This window comes from Sander vitreus, chromosome 1 (genome assembly GCF_031162955.1).
Source record: "Sander vitreus isolate 19-12246 chromosome 1, sanVit1, whole genome shotgun sequence".
Lineage (NCBI taxonomy): Eukaryota > Metazoa > Chordata > Actinopteri > Perciformes > Percidae > Sander > Sander vitreus.
In genome coordinates, this window is record NC_135855.1 from 20,870,409 (window position 1) to 20,890,991 (window position 20,583).

At 40.3% G+C, this 20,583-nt stretch overlaps 1 protein-coding gene across 1 annotated transcript in view; it reads right to left on the bottom strand.

Moving 5' to 3' along the window:
• The window catches only part of apba2b (amyloid beta (A4) precursor protein-binding, family A, member 2b), a 36,165-nt gene that overhangs the window by 5,194 nt on the left and 10,388 nt on the right, over positions 1-20,583 (bottom strand). The window contains exons 5-10 of the mRNA XM_078247654.1: positions 17,498-17,578; positions 15,731-15,770; positions 15,057-15,202; positions 8,057-8,143; positions 3,178-3,363; positions 1,092-1,271 (exon numbers count right to left, since the gene is read on the bottom strand). Of these exons, the coding sequence (XP_078103780.1) occupies positions 1,092-1,271; positions 3,178-3,363; positions 8,057-8,143; positions 15,057-15,202; positions 15,731-15,770; positions 17,498-17,578 (720 nt within the window). The remainder of the gene's footprint in view (positions 1-1,091; positions 1,272-3,177; positions 3,364-8,056; positions 8,144-15,056; positions 15,203-15,730; positions 15,771-17,497; positions 17,579-20,583) is intronic.

Genomic DNA, 20,583 nt, shown 5'->3' on the forward strand with positions numbered 1-20,583 from the left:
CCATCTGTTTATTTTATCTATGAATGGATTCTCTCTTGAATGTCCACAAAATGTTACTATATTATGATAAGCATCAATATGGCAACAGAAAATGACATATCCATTACGTATCCATATTGCCCACCCCATTCAGCAGCTGAAGGACATTTTATTTAGCAACCAAGTCAATCCCATTTAATTACTCCTAAAATAATAATCAGTCTTGTTACAAATGATTAGTGAAGTAGTGCTCATATTGTACTGGAGTTCCTGCCCTGAACAGATGTTTGTATATTGCATATAGTATATACAGTAGGTAGAAGCGTAGATTAGTATGTAGTATATAGTAGTTAGTACCCACATTAGGCAATATGTTGCAGTATGTAAAACACAAGATGTGCTGCTCTATAAATAACAGACATTAACTTCCACAGCATCTTAATGAACAGTTTGAAATCTGCACCTCAAATGTCCACCTGGTGTTATAACAGTGTGACAGTGACATTTCTAAATCACAACCAAGTTCCATTTAGGTTCAATTTGGTATTTATGTTTGGCATAAAGACTACCAGTGATTTATTTATAGTAATTTATTACATCTGCATTTTAATTCACAGGTCTTTGTAGATCCAACTATTGTGCACATCTGAACACTGTCTTAATGTAGAAAACATTTTAGACCAGCAGATGCGGCTACTGTGCACATGAAACTAGTAGCTGTGTGGTGCCCATGCGCCGCTCTGCAGTTTCTGCTCTACAGCTGCTCATACAGCAGAAACTGTTTCACGGTTTCTAATTACCCAAAAGCCAGTAGCCAAAACAGTAATGCTTTCAGGGCACAGCGTTAGCTAAAGAGGAAATGGTGAAGCAAAACAAAACAGGCAGCGTTGACATGCTCCGAGTAGATTTTACTGAACCATCTGCCTCTTAATCTGTCTAATTAGTGAATAACTACTGTATACTTGTGTGTTTCTCTAATGACCCTGCAGCACACATGTAAAGTCTTACAGTGTTTATGTTCTTATTTATTTCCTGCACCGACACAAATCAACAAACATCTGCAGAAGTTGCAAAAGATGTATGCGTGTGCTGCACGCTTAATATAGACCAACCTCTTTGCAGTTTTCAGAGTTGGAGAAGTGAATGAGGTCGTCATTGTACATCTCCTGGGTGTTGATGATGTCGCTGTACTCCTTCTGACTCAGGTCCTCTGGGTTAATGCCATTGGCTCTCAGGAACTCCTGGTAAGCTACGCTGAATGCCTGGCCAATGGACTGAGCGATAAGCTGGGCCTGCAGACAGAAAAAGCATGACTCATGACATAAACAACAATAACAAGTCTGTTCTGATCTTGTTTTGTTGGATACACAGAAGCTTATCTTTACTGTGCTATACATAAATAACAATACAGTGACACTGAGGGGTGACAAGACTATGGTAATAATGGAATATATAAGTAATACTCTCCAAGATTTTCATTTAAATAAATGTCTGTAGTCACTAACTATCGCCAAATGAGGTAACACAATGATGACTGAGCATATGGACCACTGATGAAAGCCCTTGCGTTTGCTGTTTTAGGAACTGGGCGTCTATGGTGACATTCTCTGGAAAATTCACAAGCAGCGCACAGTTAGTGTTGAGTTCAACATGACTGACGACGAGCAAACTAGTTAACTAAGAAATAGAGCGCTAAAAGTAATGGATAAATGGTGGACTTTTGGCATACCACAACAAAAAAGAGAGATATCTTAACATCACCACTTTCAGGATCAGTATGTCTTGTATGAAAAAACTTTAATAATATATTTTCTAAATTTAACAGTTAAAAAATCCCCTGTTCAAATAAATACTTTGTAAACATAACGAGCGGTATCAACGATGGGGTACTTGAGCTCATCTGTTAGGGCTGTGGAGGTTAATTGAGAACCGTTGCTTTAAAGCACCCGCCATACACACCAGACATTTGCAACTAAGGAAGGTAATAAAGGGAAGTGAGTAAAAACTGTAAAAGTAAAAAATGAAAACCTGAAAACGTATCTTGGCTGTGACAGATAAGATAGATCAAAAGAATAAAGAGGGTAATTCCTTTTGCAAGCCATTTTCTCCCTATTTTCCTGTTTAATTGAATTCTACACTTGCATAAAAACCTCTTGCAGACTTTGCAGACAATCATGGCCCAAACTCTTAAAACCAATACAATGTGAATTAGTTTTGCAGAACAATGACACATTTAAAAACAGGCAAACACTGCATACAGCCAGCGCAGCTACAATAACAGATTTATATGTTGATGGATGAGCGGCTGAATGGTTCCATTATAACTCAGACCGGCCTTTAAAACCTGGCAGCAAAAAATAGACTAAGAGAGGACAGACTGGAGTCCAGCCTTTATCCTGACTGGCACTGACACTCAGTTGCTGGCTCCTCTGTGCAACATTGTTCATGTTGCCAAGGCTTGCTGAATCTGCTTCAGCAAGACAAGCAGCAGCTCTGTGAGTTAAAAAAAGAAGAAATGAATTAAAAATGCCCTGCCAATTTACATAATTTCATGTTAGAGGGTTGTTCTAAATCGGTTATTATTAAAGGTCACAAAACAAATTGTTTTAGAAATTCTATGTATATTGTAGTGACAACATTTGTGACGAAAACTAAATTCAGGACAAACAATTAAAATGATGTCTTGGGAGGCAAATGGAAGAAAAACATTAATATTGGAGATAACTGGGAAGCTGAAATAATATCTGACAATCAAATAACACTTACAAAAGCAATAATAAGTGTTGCTGTTGTCGAAATCCCTTCAATACGGGAAACAACAACTAACTTCAAGCTAGCAAGCCACACGCTGAAAATGGCTGATTTAAAAAGCTCATGTTACTATATTGTGTGAACTGTTAACCTTCTGTGGCGTTGTAGTGGGGTGTGAATGTTCCACCAAAACATGTTCCTAATCCAAGACTATTTTGCAAAGCAGTTCTTTAAACCAATCACAGAGGCGTTTTTTTTCTCCTATTCAGAATGTATCTGTGGTGTAAGCCAGACCTTACTCCACAGCGCTGTGGAGATCGTATCTCTTCTCTATCTTTAGATGTTGGAAGATTCATCTACCAAATGAGTCCTCTTTCATAATGACAGAAAAAGTTTAATTAACACGCACAGAAGGTTTGCGATCTGGAAAACACACAAAGCACTTACATCTTCTGACTCAAAGACATGGCATATCATCTTATATTGCTTCTTTCCCTCGGGTGCCCCGGGCGTAGTTTCAATACAGTCCTGGGAAGCTGTGCGTGGCATCCGGCGTCTCGCCATCAGGACCACAATGTTCCCAATATCAGCAATGTAGGATATGGTACGGAGCGCGTTGTCCATCATCGTTTCCTGTAGACATATCAACCAAAATAACATGACAAAGGTGTACCTTTAAACATCAACACTATTGTTTTTATAATACTTTACAGCTAAGTACAGTTTTCAACTCCTGTAACTTTACGACAGCACCTACTGTATGCTAATTTATATATATATATATATCATTAAATAATCTTAAATATGAAGACATTTTTGATTCACAGCTGTGAGCCCTTAGCCCAGAAATCTAGACGCACCCTAGCGGCAGCAAATGCAATTTGCAGCCAGGGGGTCTAGCAACTCTCTGTAGGCTTGCGAGCTGGAAAAACCAAACTCTGGCCGGGCCAATCACATTGTGTATAGAGTCGGTGGGCGGGCTTATGGCTGCTGCTGCTGGCGAACAGCGGCGTTTCGAATCGGCTTTGGCAGCGACTCTGGAAGACTTGGAGTTAAGCTTTTCTTTGAAAAAAGAACGGCACTGAAGTCATTCTTAAAGGGGAACTATGCAGTTTTTTTTAGCTTAATTTACTTTAACCGAACAGCTTCGGAGTCATTGGAATGGTTATATGAATTTTTTTTCGGGTTGAATGGTGGTCGTCTCGCTTCCCCCTAGCGTCTGTGAGAGGAAAAACCACCCTTGCAACTTTCGGGCCGGGGAGCCGCCAGCCTCAGCATCAGGAAGTATCGCGTGATATCAGGTCTCGCGATGTATCGAATTGCTTCACGGCACTGCACACATACGCCCATTCAGGAACCGGCTAACAAGGTAGCGATGGAGTTTTTCACACTATCGTCATGGCTGAGCCGGCTAAAAAGAAGCAGCTAGGAAAGCATTGTCGGAGGAACAGAGAAAGAGGAAACGGCAGACTCACCGAGTGAGGAGTCAGACACAAGTAAACATAGGAGCTGCCAAATATCTATTCCAAAGCTGTAGGGGGAGCTCTATAGAGAAACCTGCGAGCAAAAAGCGAGAAAACAGAGAAGAAATGGCCAAAACTGCATAGCGCCTCTTTAAAAAAGGAAGATGTGTTCAGAGTTTTGCCAACCGGATACGGCAAAAGTTTAATCTATCAACAAGCTCCTCTACCTTCTTTGTTGCTCTGCTTGGTTGTAGCGCTATCCTATTGAGCGCAGAGAGAATTTGAAAGACAACCGTTTATCCCGCCCCTCGGATTGAGCTCCGTCAATGGTGAGTTCCCAGACCCAACATCTAGATGTGAGTCTGGCTTGTCAGGCTAGTAAGCCCTGACTTCAAATAAAACTCACCTGGATGTAATATCTGACACAAAAAAAAATATATGAACACAGACATTTTATTGAATTCAGTGTCTCTGAACCAACTCCCCAAAAACTGATGATGTCAATGCAGGTCTTTATTCACCGATTTCCAGTCAACGGAGACGACTGGGTTTATTACTGTAAATATCAACAGCAAAGCAATGTTAATCGTTTCATTTTCCAAATTGTGAGAATGTGGTTCATTATTTTCATAGCGGAGCACCTCAGCAAAGTTAACTATTAAACTACAAAAAATAAACTTCAACAGGACCATAATCTAAAACAATATAGGTGCTATGAATATGTGCTGGAGAGACAACGCTGAAGAAAATTAATAAACAAAATACTACATTACAATTACATATTTTAACTGACAAAATTATGTAATAACACATAATTCTAGGTTCGAGGTTTTCGCTGATACTACCATAGCTTTGAGAAATGTGTCGTTACGGTTACTGGTAATTATCCTGTTTCTGGCAACAGTCTGTTTCCTTTGATCAGTAATTGTTGAGAATTAGAGCACGAGAGTGCAGCAGATTCCCCCTCTCTTTGTCAGAGCTGCGTGATCCTTTTAGGGCAGATAGTGAGATGAAAGTAATTGTTGATAGAAAACATGCAGGCCTTCTTTTGATTGAATTCAAAACTAATGTATGATCCGATTACAGCCCAATGACGCCCTGATGAATTAGATCTTGAGTACATGTTCATCCAAAAATAATGAACAAGCGCACAAAAACTCATATTGAGTTTGTGTTGATGAAAACAAAGTGATTTGAATTCCTGTAAGTTATCATGTTTGTTCATTCAGCCAAATAATTGTCATGATGTATATTTTATGAAGTATTGTTTCTGAGCACAACTATGGAACTGCAGTTTTAGACACGATATGGACTTTGAAGGTGAATCTGCAGGTTTGCTGAGAGGAACTTGCATTTGTTCATGTTTTATGCCAACTTTCAGTTTAGTGAACTGCACTTCATTAACTGTGTGGTGGTTTTATTACAGTAGCCTAGTTGTCGGAGTTGTTCTTATTACTGTATGAATCAATGTCAGAGACCCCATGCAAGCTGCATCAAGCCTTTTAATTGTAGAACGAAGGCGTTCTATTAAAAGGAGCTCAGTCTAATACTGTTAGCTACTGACGTACTTTAACCCAGGAGTGACCTGGCTGACGCACTGCCCTGATGTTCCCTTGCTTGTGTAGCGTTCAAGAATCTGCAGTCGTTTGGGTCTACATTGGGTGTCGCTGTGCTATTACCTGGGGCAAGGTTATAAAGGCAGGAACCAAACTGTTGTCGGCAGGTGTTTGGCTCTGTTTATTTGTTTTACCGTGCAGCATTAAAATGTCTATATTTCCCCAGTTTTCATCTGTAAATCCATAAACTGTAAGACAGTATTTCAAATAAAGGTTTGACGCCAATGCGTCACAGCGGTCAAAAACCCTTTGCCCTTCTGAGCCAAACACCTGCCGACAACAGTTTGGATCCTACCTTTATAACCTTGCCCCAGGTAATAGCCCAGAGACACTCAGTGTACACACAAGAAACAACACCCAACATATTTGGCTCCTAAATTTTCTTTATTCAGAATGTCTTTCTTAAGAGTATCAGGATCAGTGGCAACGAGATGGAAAAGGGAGGAAAGATATAAACTGCATTGCAGCACGTTAGTTTGTGCCAGGTCACACACACACACACACACACACACACACACACACACACACACACACACACACACACACACACACACACACACACACACACACACATTCTGCCTCAGACGGCAAGACAGCAGCTCAGACTGAGGGGCATAAAGCTCTATTTGTGATCCCAGGAGCTGCAAAGCTCTCAGGAGCATTTCTACTTCTTTTAAGGACTCAACCTCCTGACTTGCTGCTCCACACAGCTGCTTGTTGTAAAGCTAAAATGCAAGAACAATTTTGACAAAGCTTCTACAAGAGTGAAGAGAAGCTTTGTTAAAAGAACTAACAAACTTTGATCTATATTTTGACTTTTTAACTTGTTTTCTTCAATTGTGCTACACAATTGAAGAAAACAAGTCTGTATTGTAAATGTGACAGCCTTTAAACAAATGACTAATTTAATACAGGTGTGGTCATGACTTGGATATTCATACTAATGTTTAACCCTTTCATGCATGAATTATGACAACCTCAGTCAGGATTTATTTGTGTTTTTATTCTTCTTTAGGCATGAAAAAAAATCTTTCAAGGAGTTTTTCACATGTCCACTCAGTTGGACTGTCATGTGTTTCGAGTTATCGAAATTTTAGAAACACTAGTGCAGTGCCCGTTGAAAATGTGCCTGTATGGAACGGGCCGATTGCTTGGCCTGTGGTATTGCTGCTTGTAGAATTCATCAAAACCAAATTGTACCCCCAAAATTACTTACAGAAGGACCCCAAAGCACTTCATATGCAACTCCCCTGTATACCCTACTACTAACTTACTGATTTACCTGACAGAGAACGTTGCAGATTCAGAATGTAATCGCAAAATATCACAATGAAACTGTGGAGTAATGTGGCCGGGTTGGATCAGTGGGTAGAGCAGGCACACACACTATAATTAGAGGTTTATGCCTCGACGCAGTGGTCTAGGGTTTGAATCTGACCTGTGACGATTTCCTGCATGTCTTCCCCCTCTCTCTCTCACCTAGCCGTCCTGTTGAATAAAGGCGGAAAAGCCCAAAAAATTATCTTTTAAAAAAAGAAAATGTGGAGTAATCAGACACTGCACTTACTCGTGCCTGTAGCAAAACACCAGTCAAGTTTGAAATCCATCGGACTAACAGTTCTAGAGATATGACAGACAGACAGACGGACGGATGGACGGACGTTCCTGCAATTTATAGATAGATACTTACAGCGGCTGGCCAGTGGGTGGCAGTGTATAAAATGACAGACTACTGTCCACTGTGGTGGCTGATGTGCAATTATTCCATCAAAACCCATGCATATGCACAAAAATGGCTTTTGAATAGCTGTTCACTGTAGTGACCACTATGCATTTAAGAGTTAACTATAAAGAAACACTCTTACTAATTAATTAACAAGGAGGGCAGAAGATTGTGCTGCAGTTAAACAGCTTGCTCTCTAAGTCACCCTCAAGCACAGATGTTCGTGCAGCATTATTATTTTGGCTTTGCAGTCTATTCTAATCATTAGTCAAAGAGTGTAACATCATGAGGTTAAGCAAATAAATAAATATGAATCAGTGGTGGGGTTTCATAAGAAGCGGTTTGTGTCAACAGTTAAGCTGCAGTTATGGCAGCTATGACATAAAAACTCTCCCCTGATGTGTAGACTTGTATAAGCTCAGTGTATGGCAGAGGTGCTGTCAGGGTGAACAGCTTTTACTCTCACAGGTGAGAAAAGACTCTTTGGACAGAAACGTGGCATGTGTGTGCCTGCTGGTACTCACCTGTGAGTCTGCGTTTAGGACTTTGATCCTCTGGGTGGAGATGAACAGATCAACCTCAGTGAGGGTTTGAGCATCTCCATCTGCACTCTGCAAAGAGATTTAAAAACAAACAGAAGAGCGAATTGGTCACGTGGTCTTTGGATTTTATTGTTTAAGATCTTTGTACCATTCATGGTTATTTACAACTGCCTGTTCATGGTTAATTACAACTGCCTGAATGGCGTCTGTGTTAAAGATTGGAAAGTATAAGTTTTGATATCCAAAATGTATGGATGTATAGTTTAGGGTCCAGCTAGGGAAATGCTTGTTAGATGGACAGGTTGTTGGGTCTAAAGGTGAGGTGGAAAAAGGCAGAAAAAGAAAGCTATTGGCAGTGGTGTTAATTTACATCAACTGTCCTGGCACGAGGATGGCGAGCTGGCACGGCAACAAGAAACAGCTTAACACTGAACCCTTACCAGCTGGCTGTTTTGCCAGGGAGAGCAATGCAGCTTTAGCCCCGAACAAGCCTGCACACATTTCCCCTAATCACTGTGTTCTGCAGACTAATACAATTATATTTGATTTCACTTAATTAAAATTTCCTGGTGCATTTGAAATAAGGCTCCTAAAACCTGATGCTCTCCTTTTTTACAGCTAAACTGTGATGCCAAGTTATATAAAAATAAATAAAACGAAATATAAAACCATCCCACTAATAACCTTTTTTTTTTTCTCTCTCTCCGCTGTATCTCAGGATGACCAGAGTGTCAAGTGTAAATTATAGCAAGAATAATTTTCTGCTTTCGCAGGTTAATCACACAAAAATTAGGCATGCACTGAATTACACACTCCCAAATACATGATTTAACATACTTCAGGGTACCAGCAATGTAGTACCAAATATGAAAAAGTATTTGCATACACTAATCAGAGTGGCAGCCGGTGACTTGAGCTTTGTATTGGGTTAAAAAAACCTAAAGTAGAAAAAGTATTTCAATTTCTGCTATCATTGTATCTTGGTGTATTTGAGGAAACTGGTTGCTAGACATTTTTACTGTCTCAAAATCCTCCATCATTAAGCCACCAAATGCTCCAAAGCTTCGGATTCTTCAGTTTAAGAGAAAAACATTCATTTGGCTTTAAAATTATAGCATTTTTATTACATGAATCACTTGAGAATTTTCCCTACTCTCAATTACAAAGTTATAGCAGGAACCCCGCCTGGAGCTTCTCACTTTTAATAACAGCAGTGACCATAAGACACATCAGCAGGATGCTGATGTGTCTTATGGTCACAGTGGCTGCATATACGTTTGTGTCAATGTGCTGTTATTAAATTTGGCTTTTAGCAGTTCTCAGTCTTGTTACAACAAACCTTTAGCCTAATGAAAGACTCACTGCCAAAATGCATGTTTGTCTTAGTTCTGGAAAAGCTCACAAAGATTTGTTTAACTAAACACACAGATGGGGGACGATACACAGAATCAGACAGGCACACATGAAATGGAAAAAAAAAAGGTGACAGTGGAGGGAAAGTGGCCAAAGGGTCTTCCTTTTGCTCGGTTTATTACACACCGCCTTTTTCTTGATTTTGGCAGCCTTCTGTACCCTCTGGCAGGCAGGCAGGCGTTGGGACAGGACAAGGTCAGCGGATACGGGAGCACAAAAAAACAGGAGGACGAAATAAAGAAGGTAAATAAAAGAAGGTAAGACAGTAAATCCCCAAACCAAACAGCAGGTGTGCTATTGCTGCTCTCAGAAACAGAGAGAGCGAGAGAGAGAGTGTCAGACTGTGCATGTGTGTATAGCGTTCGTATAGCCGTGTTTGTTATCGGACACAAATCAAAACACCAATTACAGAGGGTAATAGTTGCTTTTTCTCTTTTACACACAGCAAATCAAAAGCGTGCAGATATGAATTGACACTGTTCCTGCAATCTTGGCATCTATGTAAAACTCTATGAGGAGGGTCTAGGTTGTTTGTTTTTTGGATGTTATTTATTCTTATCAGTTTTAACGTTGCAAGTGTCACTTTTGTTGTTAGAACATTTACCAAAACAAAGACAGATCGTAAAGGCTCCCATTTCTAAAAGCACAACAGCAAACAAAGACAACAAAGTCTATAATTCAGGTTGTGTGTATTGGCACTGCTCTTACCACTGTCTATGTTCACGTCACAGTCTAAACACTATTACCAGGAAAGACAAGCTGGAAAAATGTAATACTCACAGAAGCAGAGAAGGGGATAAAGCCCAGAGCAAGGATTTTAACTGTGTGCTTAGGGTTTGTTCTCTGGGCTGAATAAAAAAAATGACAAGGTCGAGTCACTATGTTTTGGAATTAAACAGCTTAGATCAACATAAAAGGCAATTTTACTCAGCTAATGTGTTTGATTAGTTCATCGGTAATTCTGGTCTTGGCGTGCGCGAGAACTTACACTGATAATCTTTTGGAGTACTCTTAGCTTTCAAAATCAACCCTTGTGTATGAGGTTCAAGCTGAGCGACTGCCCTTCTCTCCATCTGCCATTGACCAAAGGAAATTATCTTGACCCTCATTACATTTCAGAGTGTGAGACGTTTGTCCAAGGCACCTTGGAGAGCTGTAATTGCTGAGACTAGGCCTGCACGATATTGGAAAAAACTGACATTGCAATATTTTTTTTCCTGCGAAATATTGCGATACGAAAAAAGACAAATCTTTACAAGATGACATAAATCGCTCTATTTGGAAATAATAAATCATTCTCGACTACCGGGATGATTTTGTGGGGGAGTGCATCTACATAGAAAATAAAAATGAAAAAGGAACTTTTCCAATGTGAACCATTCTTTGTTGAACTTTAATGCTTTACAAACACAAATGCAAGTAGGCGCTGTAACTACTCTTTAGGTAGTTAAATACACTGGTTGATTGACATGACACCATTGTATTTATATAATACTATCAATCCAGGTTAAGTAAATGCATGCATGTTGCTTCCGCTTTCAGGTTGTGGTCCACTAGCAGGGCCTGCTTGTTTGTTTGATAAATTGATCAACATTGATTGTGATTGGTGGTTTGCTGTGCATGCAGAGCCTGCATGTCACGCACTACCAACAAACTGTGTATCCAAGAACACTTAAATCAGTGTAAATTACGTTATATCTGACACAGACTGCTGTTGTAGATTAGTGTTACGTTTCCAGCTTCGCGGCTCCGCTTTAGCCTGGCTGGTAGCAGCTTTCTGCAGTAAAAAATGGCTGGGAGATGTCGTGAGTTTGTCTTTGCAGCGAACATAAAACACTGACTACTGTAGCTTCGCTACCCATGGAAAAGCATGTGCATCACTGTGTCAGCGGCAGCTGCCGCTTACGGTACTTTTCTACACACGGAGAGCCTCACTTCCCATAACAAACCCCGTTACGTCACATACACACGTTGCCCACATGGCTACCTGTCTTAAAAGGGGAAGGCTCGGCCCGTAACAAGTTTTAGCGTCAACATCGCAACGTCCTGCGATATGACTATCACGCATGCGCACATCGCGATGTAGATGATGAAACAGAATAATGTGCAGCTCTAGCTGAGACAGTATTAGTTAAAAAATAAATAAATACATAAATAAAGAGCAGAAAAAACTGCCCAAAGGCAAGAGTATTTTTTGAGGTTTTCGTTTTGTAAAGACAGACATCTGAGGCTTTTCAGCAGCATCTACTGCTCTGCTAAGGAGAAGCTGAGCATGGAGGGGATAAAAAGCAGGAGTGTGTGTGTGTGTGTGTGTGTGTGTGTGTGTGTGTGTGGGTGGGTGGGTGGGGGCTTCATAAATATTATATCATACAGAGTGAACATCATGCCAAATAAGATCTGCATAAATAACCCGTAAAGCCTTGCTTGCTACAATTTACCTGGCATTCTTCTTTTTGCTCAGTTTGGGTTGATCTGGAGCAAATATACAAATATGTCTACACGTTACTGCATGTATGTTCGGGTCCCTGTGCAGTCCCTGTGTTCATTTCAATGTCAAAGATTAAATGTTGTTTGCTGTACAGCTTTTCATTCGTTGACGAGGGAAAAAAAGAGATAATGGATGACTTCTTGTTCAATGGACCTGTTCCAAGCAGAGGAAAGCACAAAAAGGTGATAGCTAACTGTTGCCATGGTTTTATCCTGACAAGATTGTTTGCAGGGAAGGCAATTGTGCATGGCAGAGAGTGGGTGAGTGAGAGAAGAACCAAACACAGATTGGATAGAAAGTGAAATGATGCCAGTAGACATCTATTGTGGTGAAAAGGGCTTTTAGATTGAAACCAGCCAACGGGCCGAAAGACTTTCAGATCGTGCGCGGTCACATTCCCTGTCACCCTTTTCTGTGTTGCAGAATGCCATTTGATTGGGTTGGGACCCTTCAGAGAAGAGTTATTAGGGATTTGGGGTTGAATCTTTGACTACAAAATGTAATTCCACTTGTTTAAGTTACCAGTAGCAGGTCACAAAAACTTCATAACAGACTTTAGGCTGTAGTCTTTCATGGTTACGATGTTGACATTGTGTCTAACGATAATGGCTAAATATCAAAACTCAACACATTTTTGGTAATAAAGTGTCTACAGAACCAAGTATCGACCAAAGGTTGGCACTGAATGCCTCATCCGATTTGTAGTTTTGTTAACCTATTCTTAAATCAGATATTTACTTATTTAAATTAACGATTGCATTACTTTACCTTAGACTACATTGCATTCAGGAAATGTGCTTGACAACATTTAACATTTGAAAAGTATGTGACTTTCTAAAAGTAGACTACTACACGGGCGGTCATTTAATATTTAGAAATACAGCTAAGCTTGTGTTCACATGAGAGGGAGATAAAAATACTGGTTTCTGGGTAGCAACTGTGCACCAAGACATCAATGCTGCATTATGTCATCACGTCATGAAAATATGTTCTTTGTTCACAAGTCACAACTAAGAAATGTAAGAAATGCTGAAAGACATTTTGAGTAGCTGTTTCGGACGCACTTTGGGCAGAGTAACAGTGATGAACAAAGCATTCAAGCTAGTTAGAAATAATGAGTCAAGCTCCTCTATGAGGCACTGGTACCATCCACAGTATTTCTCTCAAACTGCACTGGAATATAATCATCACAACATTAGTGAACAGCAGGGAGCAATTGTCAACAAGGAAAATATTAGGGTTCACATGCCAGCAGCCCCATTATCCAACCAGCTGTGTCAAGCAGCGAGCCCTGTGGCCCAATCTGGCCACGTTCTTTAGCTGCCCTAAAAGACCACTCATGCCTAATATATGACAATAATGGTTTGCTCTAGAAGCAAAGAGTACTGATGTCCATGTACATTTCATTAGGAGCAATCTGGACGAGATGCAGTGGTTCCCCTAGGATTTTTTTCCAGGGGGAAGAGGGGGAGAGTCACCAAAGTGATTTACACGTCACACAACTATTTATGAGGGTGTCCAAACACTTAAATGGATGACCACTAGCACACTTGTGGTTGAGTGCCCATATCTTTTGAAAATGAATAAAAACAACATTGATTCACTTATCACACAACTATTTAGCAACAGTTGAAAATAGGGGCAAGGTTGCGCGACTTTGGCAAAATTGAACGTACCCTAGCGTATATGCCACGGACTGTATCTTTTGGTACTGGCTACACGAGCTGCGCACACACGGCGTAGGATTGTGTGAGTCACACGCGAGACTTTGTGATTGTTGTTTCTTCAGTTTTTTGGAGCTGGCACAGCGCTGTGAATCATCAATTTACTGCCAGCTGTTATCAGAGGATGCAGGTGAGGGAAACAAAATGAAACTGCCAATACGCTCATTCACAATCAATAAGTCATTTCCTGTATATCGGTAGTTTAATTTAAAAGAAATATAGACACTTTATGATCCATTTCTGTGTTAAAGGGCTGCACACACCTCGCTTAAAACATATAAATATATATATTTATGCTTGTAGAGCGGTGCCCGGTGTAGCCAGTTTCATTGATTATAGTGAAAGCGTAGTCTTGGTCTGCTCCTCATACGTTACGCGTGCAATGCCAGCCCGTAACATTCATTAAAATGAATTGAACTTCTATGGCGAGGAACAAGAAGCAAATTGCCTGTGAAAAGCTTTATCTCATGCATCTGTTTTTTTGTTTGGAATATATAGCATAATTACAGAATTTTGTCATTCTTTCAGGTAGGGCGTGGGGGTCGTTTTGTAATGGTAGGGAAAACACTGAGTAAAACAAAAAATACCTCATGAAAATTATACAAGTGATGAAACATTTAAACAGTATGCTTTGCAAAACATGCAGTATTAGCCATGTAAAGCCGCTGGACATGTTTCCTGCAGGGTGCTTAATGTTACATTATGCTGGCACCTCCAGAGAGAACAGAGAGAACTGCTGTCATATAAGATGATCTTTCAGCGTGGGGCAGCAAACCAACACCACTGATCGGATGCTGTCTCCTGGGGTGCGAACAAACATTTCAACTTCACCTCAAAGAGCCTGGAATAAGTTACAGTAGAGGGCTACAGGCTCTAAAATAGGTGTTTTCCACTGGAGGAACTTTTCAGGACTCAACCTTCCTAGATATTCAGGAGCCACAATCTAAATGTATTTTCTGGTCCCTAAAAAGTCCAAACTCTTCAACATCAATGTTTGTTGATGTTATAAACCATGTTACAGTACGTAGACGACTTCCCAACTTGCAAAATCTGTTCAAATATTTAAAGTCATGCAACTGTAAATTACCAACTCTAGTAGTACCAAATAGTTGCAGAAATTACAGGATCAGCAGAAAAACCATCAGGAACTAAACCCTTTTGTGCATTGCTGTTTGCATTTCCTGGGACTTTTTGGTCAAAAAGGGCAAAGGATTCTCATTTAAATCTGTGCAACTCCTCGAGGGGAAAGGGCATACCGGAAAAATGTGGCCTGCTGATTGAGAAGTATGGATATGAATATCTTCGGGTCAAAAACTAAACACAATATATGAGGGTGAGTCTATGTGATTTTGAGTACCTTGACCCTGCTGACAGCTTCCTGGGCCTGCATCATGCGTATGTTCTTGGAGGGGTTCCTCTCAGATAGCAGCTGAGTGGAGCCCAGGTAGTTAGCAGCAAAGATAATTCCATCAATCAGGTCTTCTGGTTCGCAGGGTCCTGGAACTGGAACATGGAAAAGCAGAGAGGATGGTGATTAACCGGGAGACATGGGGAAAGAGTGCTGTTGGACTGAAAGGGTGTGCATTGGAGAGGGTATTGTAATCACTGCCGTCATAGTGCTGTGTGGAGAAATGAAGCCAAACGCTGTTGCTCTGGAGAAGAAGATATGGTGATAACAGGCTGGATCCCATCCAGCCCTCAGCAGTGAGATGGCCACTGGCTGTGAGCTGATGGTGGTGCAGTGCTGGTGGGAGGCTGGGCTGAGATTAATCTGCATTTGTGATATGTAGATGTGGACTCTCAGACACCCACTCAGGGACACAATGCGCTGATCTGAAGGAGCAGACAGGCAGCAAAGCCTCTCACACATTAGGCTTAGCTCTTGCCCAGAGGCAGAGAAAAGGCACTGAAAGTGTTATAATAAGGCCTGTGAAATGACAGACTAAAGGCAAAGTAATATTTGGTATGGTTTAATGCAATTACAATATTTTGATTTCATCACCAAACAGGTGTGCAGACAGATTAACTTACCATCGACAAAACTGGGAAACGATGCAACCTTCTTCGTTGGCTGGAAGACAAAAACAGGATCGGACATGAAAAATGGTTGTGAATAGGTTTACAGGGAAGTAAGAAAAATAAACCAATCAAAACCTTTAAATTTAATTATGTTTGTGAATGTTGTTGGGGTTACACTTAGCTAACATCTGCTGCTTTTCTTAATGTACAATACTGCATTCAAACAGCAAGTTTCAGAGCAAGAATCAAGAATCAAGCAGCAAATCCTATATATTTCATTTCATAGAGCACTAGCCCAGATATTTCACATGATGCGCAGAAAGCCTGCTGATTTACTTCAAATTAAAAGGTGCAATTGGTAACATTGATAATATTCAGCCACTAGATGTTGCATTCCTCCTCCCCCTTGCATCACAACAAGTAGTTGCCAGGCATCTACTAAGACTAACTTATTCTATTGGCAGGGCTTGACACGAAGTTTTTTCCCCAAGGAGCACGTATGGTTCAAGGCAGGCGTGTAGTGCTGCCGGAGCGCACCGGAATGATGCTCCGCCATTTTTTTTTTTTTTCAAGTGAAGAAATAGAATATTCTCAGTTTGCATAATCTGGTTGCAATTCATATTTTTTAAGCGCTTGAAGATCCAATAGGCACTAAAGCCTAGCCTACGTCATGCAAGAGAGACAATAGAAACAAAAGGAATGGTCAAAGTTGTCACCTTGGCCTTTAACACTAGAACTGCAACAGCCCACACCATTAATCGTCCGCAGCCGAACTGATACATTTGCATAAAAGCCGTACAGCGCATTCAGACAATGAATGAAATTCATTTTAAAGCTCTGTGAATGTATTTTTTATTATTTGTCTACATAAAATGTTTTATTTTTGCTCAAGTATTACAAAACACAGATGAGGAGAGAATCTTCAAGGTTAAGAATTATCCCTTCCTATGAAACCCTTTCTGTCTTTTGATAAGAAAGGACAAGTTATCACTTTTTACTTCGGTGATGGCGATCAATCTTCCAACAGGCAAGTTGACCCACCTATTGTGCAAGACGTGATTGCCCTCCTGCTACTTTGGCTACTGCCATGACAACAAATCCTGTGAGAACAGTATGAGTGACTTGATGCTTAAGATATGACATTACATGTTGTGAAAGTGGTTTAAGAAATCACCCTGCAACTTCAATAACTGTTTTGCCCTGCCCCACATTCACACACTTAACATGGATTTACACCTTGGTACTTCTACTGGGGCACTGCAAGTTTGTGTGGAGACAGTGCAAAGCGTTACTCATCCACTTCACAAATCAACATTGCTGTGGGAGGTGGAAGAGAAAGGATGTAAAGGAGGGAGGAGGACGCTATAGACAAGAGATGGCCACAGAGAGAGAGAGAGAGAGAGAGAGAGAGCTGTGAAATGTGAAGTGATTCATGAGATTCAACACTCCCACTGGATCCATTTGATCCTCCCACCTGCTCACTACACATTCAGAAGGTTTACTCCACCCAAGGCCAGGAAGCTGTGGGTGGAGCCTGTACAGGAAGCCTCCACTGCAGACATCTCAGTGAAAAATGGCTCTCATAAAACCGCAAGCCGACACGCTGCTCAATTACCAGGACGCTACCACGCCGTAAGCAGAGAACATGAGCTGAGGTTGCAATTGCAAAATTACTCATTTACTCAGACAGTCGCACACATATGTACGCACACACACATAAATAACAATGTCCTCCGTCTCACGTGTAAACGACCTCGCAACAGATCTTAAGGACCTTACCTCTGGTACATTGTTGTTCTCCAGGGGAACGTTCAGGTCGGAGCGCTGCTGTTTTCTGGGTTGCTCTGCACCATTGCTCACCTGGTCAACACAGAAAAACAGGTGCGATAAAAATAAAGAAGAGGATGAAACTGAATCACAAGAGACTAATGTTGTATAAGTTAAGACAAACACGTGAAGAACATTTCCTTTCGCTTTGTGTTGCTAGTAGGAATGAGAGGTTCACATGTAGGAGGTTTTGAATGTGTAGGTAGGCCTGCTACAAAACAAAGTGTGTCTAATAATAACAAATGTAAAATGTTAACCTACAAATAAAATTAAAACAAGCAGTTTGGGTTTAAACTGCTAAAAAAAAATGGCACATGGTTAAGTTCTGTATTTCATTTGTCTCATCATCTCTCCTCACATACTGTACATGAATATACAGAACATTCATATAATCTCACAGAAGAAGGATTACATTTCCTCCCCTGAATATCCATCTTGCACTACACAACTGCTCATTAACATTCAATCGTATGACTGGCTGAAATGAAATCCTTGATTTCTGTCAAATAAAACCTCCTCCTAGGTGCGACAGTGAAAAAGTTAAATTCAGCCCAAGTCGTCTGAACTAAAAATTTGTTACAAACATAACGTTAGTGGCAGCCTTTGTGAAGAGAGAGCGCTAAATGTAAAGTCCTGATCAGTATTCATCATGCTGCCCAACTCAGTTGTGCAAACAACCATTAAATTAATTAGACTTGTGTTGTTGTGGGGTGGGATGGATTGCTAAACTGTGATGCCCTACAAAACCACGTTCATGTACAGACTCTAATCAAAACTTGTACATGCCTCCATCTGTAATAGGGAATCTTAAAAAGGCTACATGTAGAACTTTATCATTGATAAATCAGCATTCACAAGACTGAGATCACTGAGAGGACGGGCAGCTTCTGCCAACATGTACACGTGTACACGGCAGGACAGATCTTACAGGATTTTTTTTCGTAATAATTGTGTGTTTGGTACTGCACTCCACCTACTCATCAAATCAACCTCAAGTTAAACTAAAAATATGTATGCATTTCCTACTTTTCCTTATAGTGTCTGCAGCTGAGGCCAACAGATCTATCCACCACAGCAGTCGGTTGTCTGACAGACAAGCTCCTACTGCGCAAAACTGAGGAGTTCCTCAGAAATAAATTGTTTTCATTATGCTGTGGGCAATACTCAACAGATTATCTAACTGAAATGCAAAACAAAATACAAAAAATAAAATAAAATAAAAATACAAAAATATTGGTAGTGGGCACAACATATAATAGCATACCTGTGGGTACACTCAGGCTTTTGCTAGACTGTCAGCAGGCTTTTAACAGCCTTGGTGGTTCATGGAAGAAATTGTTAATATAGACTACTGTAAAACTACATACATACTGTATATCAAAGTCTTTTAACATTGATAGATAAAAGTGAACCTATTTAAGAAATGTCATGGACTCAAACAAATACTGCTAAAACGGCATACATTATAAATGGTTGCTTTTCCACCATTACCAAACCCTAGAAATATGCTGGATTTCATCATGGTAGTAAGTAAAATGTAATGACAGCTCAAAGTAAAGCAAGTAAAAATGAAACTGAAGAACAGGATATTATGGGAAATGTAGTCTCAATGTTTAGGCTGCAAAAGCACTTGTCCCTTAACCCATGTTTGTAGCGCCATTTAAAATAAGACTACAATGCTGTATAATATACTTTTCTTTCCTCAAACACATCACACCAACAAAATGTGTGTGTGTAGATGACCTCCCTCTGTTTTGTAACTTTACAATTCTGTTCTTATTTATAATCTTTTGACTCCACACTGTGCAGCAAAGCTTTTAAATCATTGAGTTCATTGATGTTCTGGTTAATTCAAAGGTCATGTTGAAGTGCTGTACAGAGAACATTTCATTTGATAACAGAGGAGAAGAGGACCGAATCATCCCAGTGAGTCTGGGAGTCATCTGAAGCTGCAGTGTGCTGTACATGCATCCAATTTAATCTAGTTTCACTGTCTGACCCAGTTCTGTGCTACAAATGAGCTACATAGTGAATGTAACATTCACATAGTGAATGTAACATTCACTATGTGGGGAGCAGGTGTATATCAGCATGCTACCCACAGGAGACTATCCCTGTTCCTTTTACAAACGGACTTTAAGGCGATGGGGGAGCTCTGTACGTGATTGACTCTATCGATGTGTCAGTGCAGAGTGTGTGTTGTCTGTGAGAGGGAGAGAGATGAGGATGGGGACATCTCAAGGTAACATGGGGGAGGGGAAAGGCTCCAGCTATACTCTGGATGGTGATGAGAAACATGTCATGTAACACATCTCCAGCTTTTGACAAAGCCATTTTAATCACATACAGTGGCAAGATTGAAGTAGCCTCAGTGTACAGTACTGTACATTTTCTGCAAAGGCCCAGACCAGATTAGCATTATTATGTTGATGCTGTTATGTTCCGTCTTTTCCTCTGCCTTTCTCTGTATATCTTGTCCTGATTCAATACATTAGAAATGGAAAAGTCTGTGGCTTTTTATTAGAAAAGTATCATTCATTAAATTTAAAATTCAAGACTAGTTGAAGCTTTCACTAGTATTTAATTTAATGCTTTTTTATATGAGACATTAATGATGGCTGAATTCCATTTTGCTGTTACAGTTTCAGGGTCCTGGTATTTAGGGGAGAGCTATAATCATTTCATTAATAGAAATCCACTGGAATTTTCAAATTGCAGGGCTGACATTTTAATAAGGCTATAACACACATTATTACCAATGTCTTAACAAGAGGTAAAATGTTTATTCGTCAACTTTCAGTTTAGCTGGATGTCATCTAACTACAAAATAAAGTTCTTGGCTGTTGTCTGGTGAATGTGTTCTCAGTATGCCAGTGTTTTGTTTTGATCTTTTTATACTGTACACTTGAGAACTGGTGAGTCTAGCTTATCACCTCACATCATTCAGACAGCTAGCTAGCTAGCAGGTATCTTGGTAGTAGTCAAGTGTAAATAACTGACAGGTTATTGACAGCAGGTGGAAAGTAAACATTAGTGGG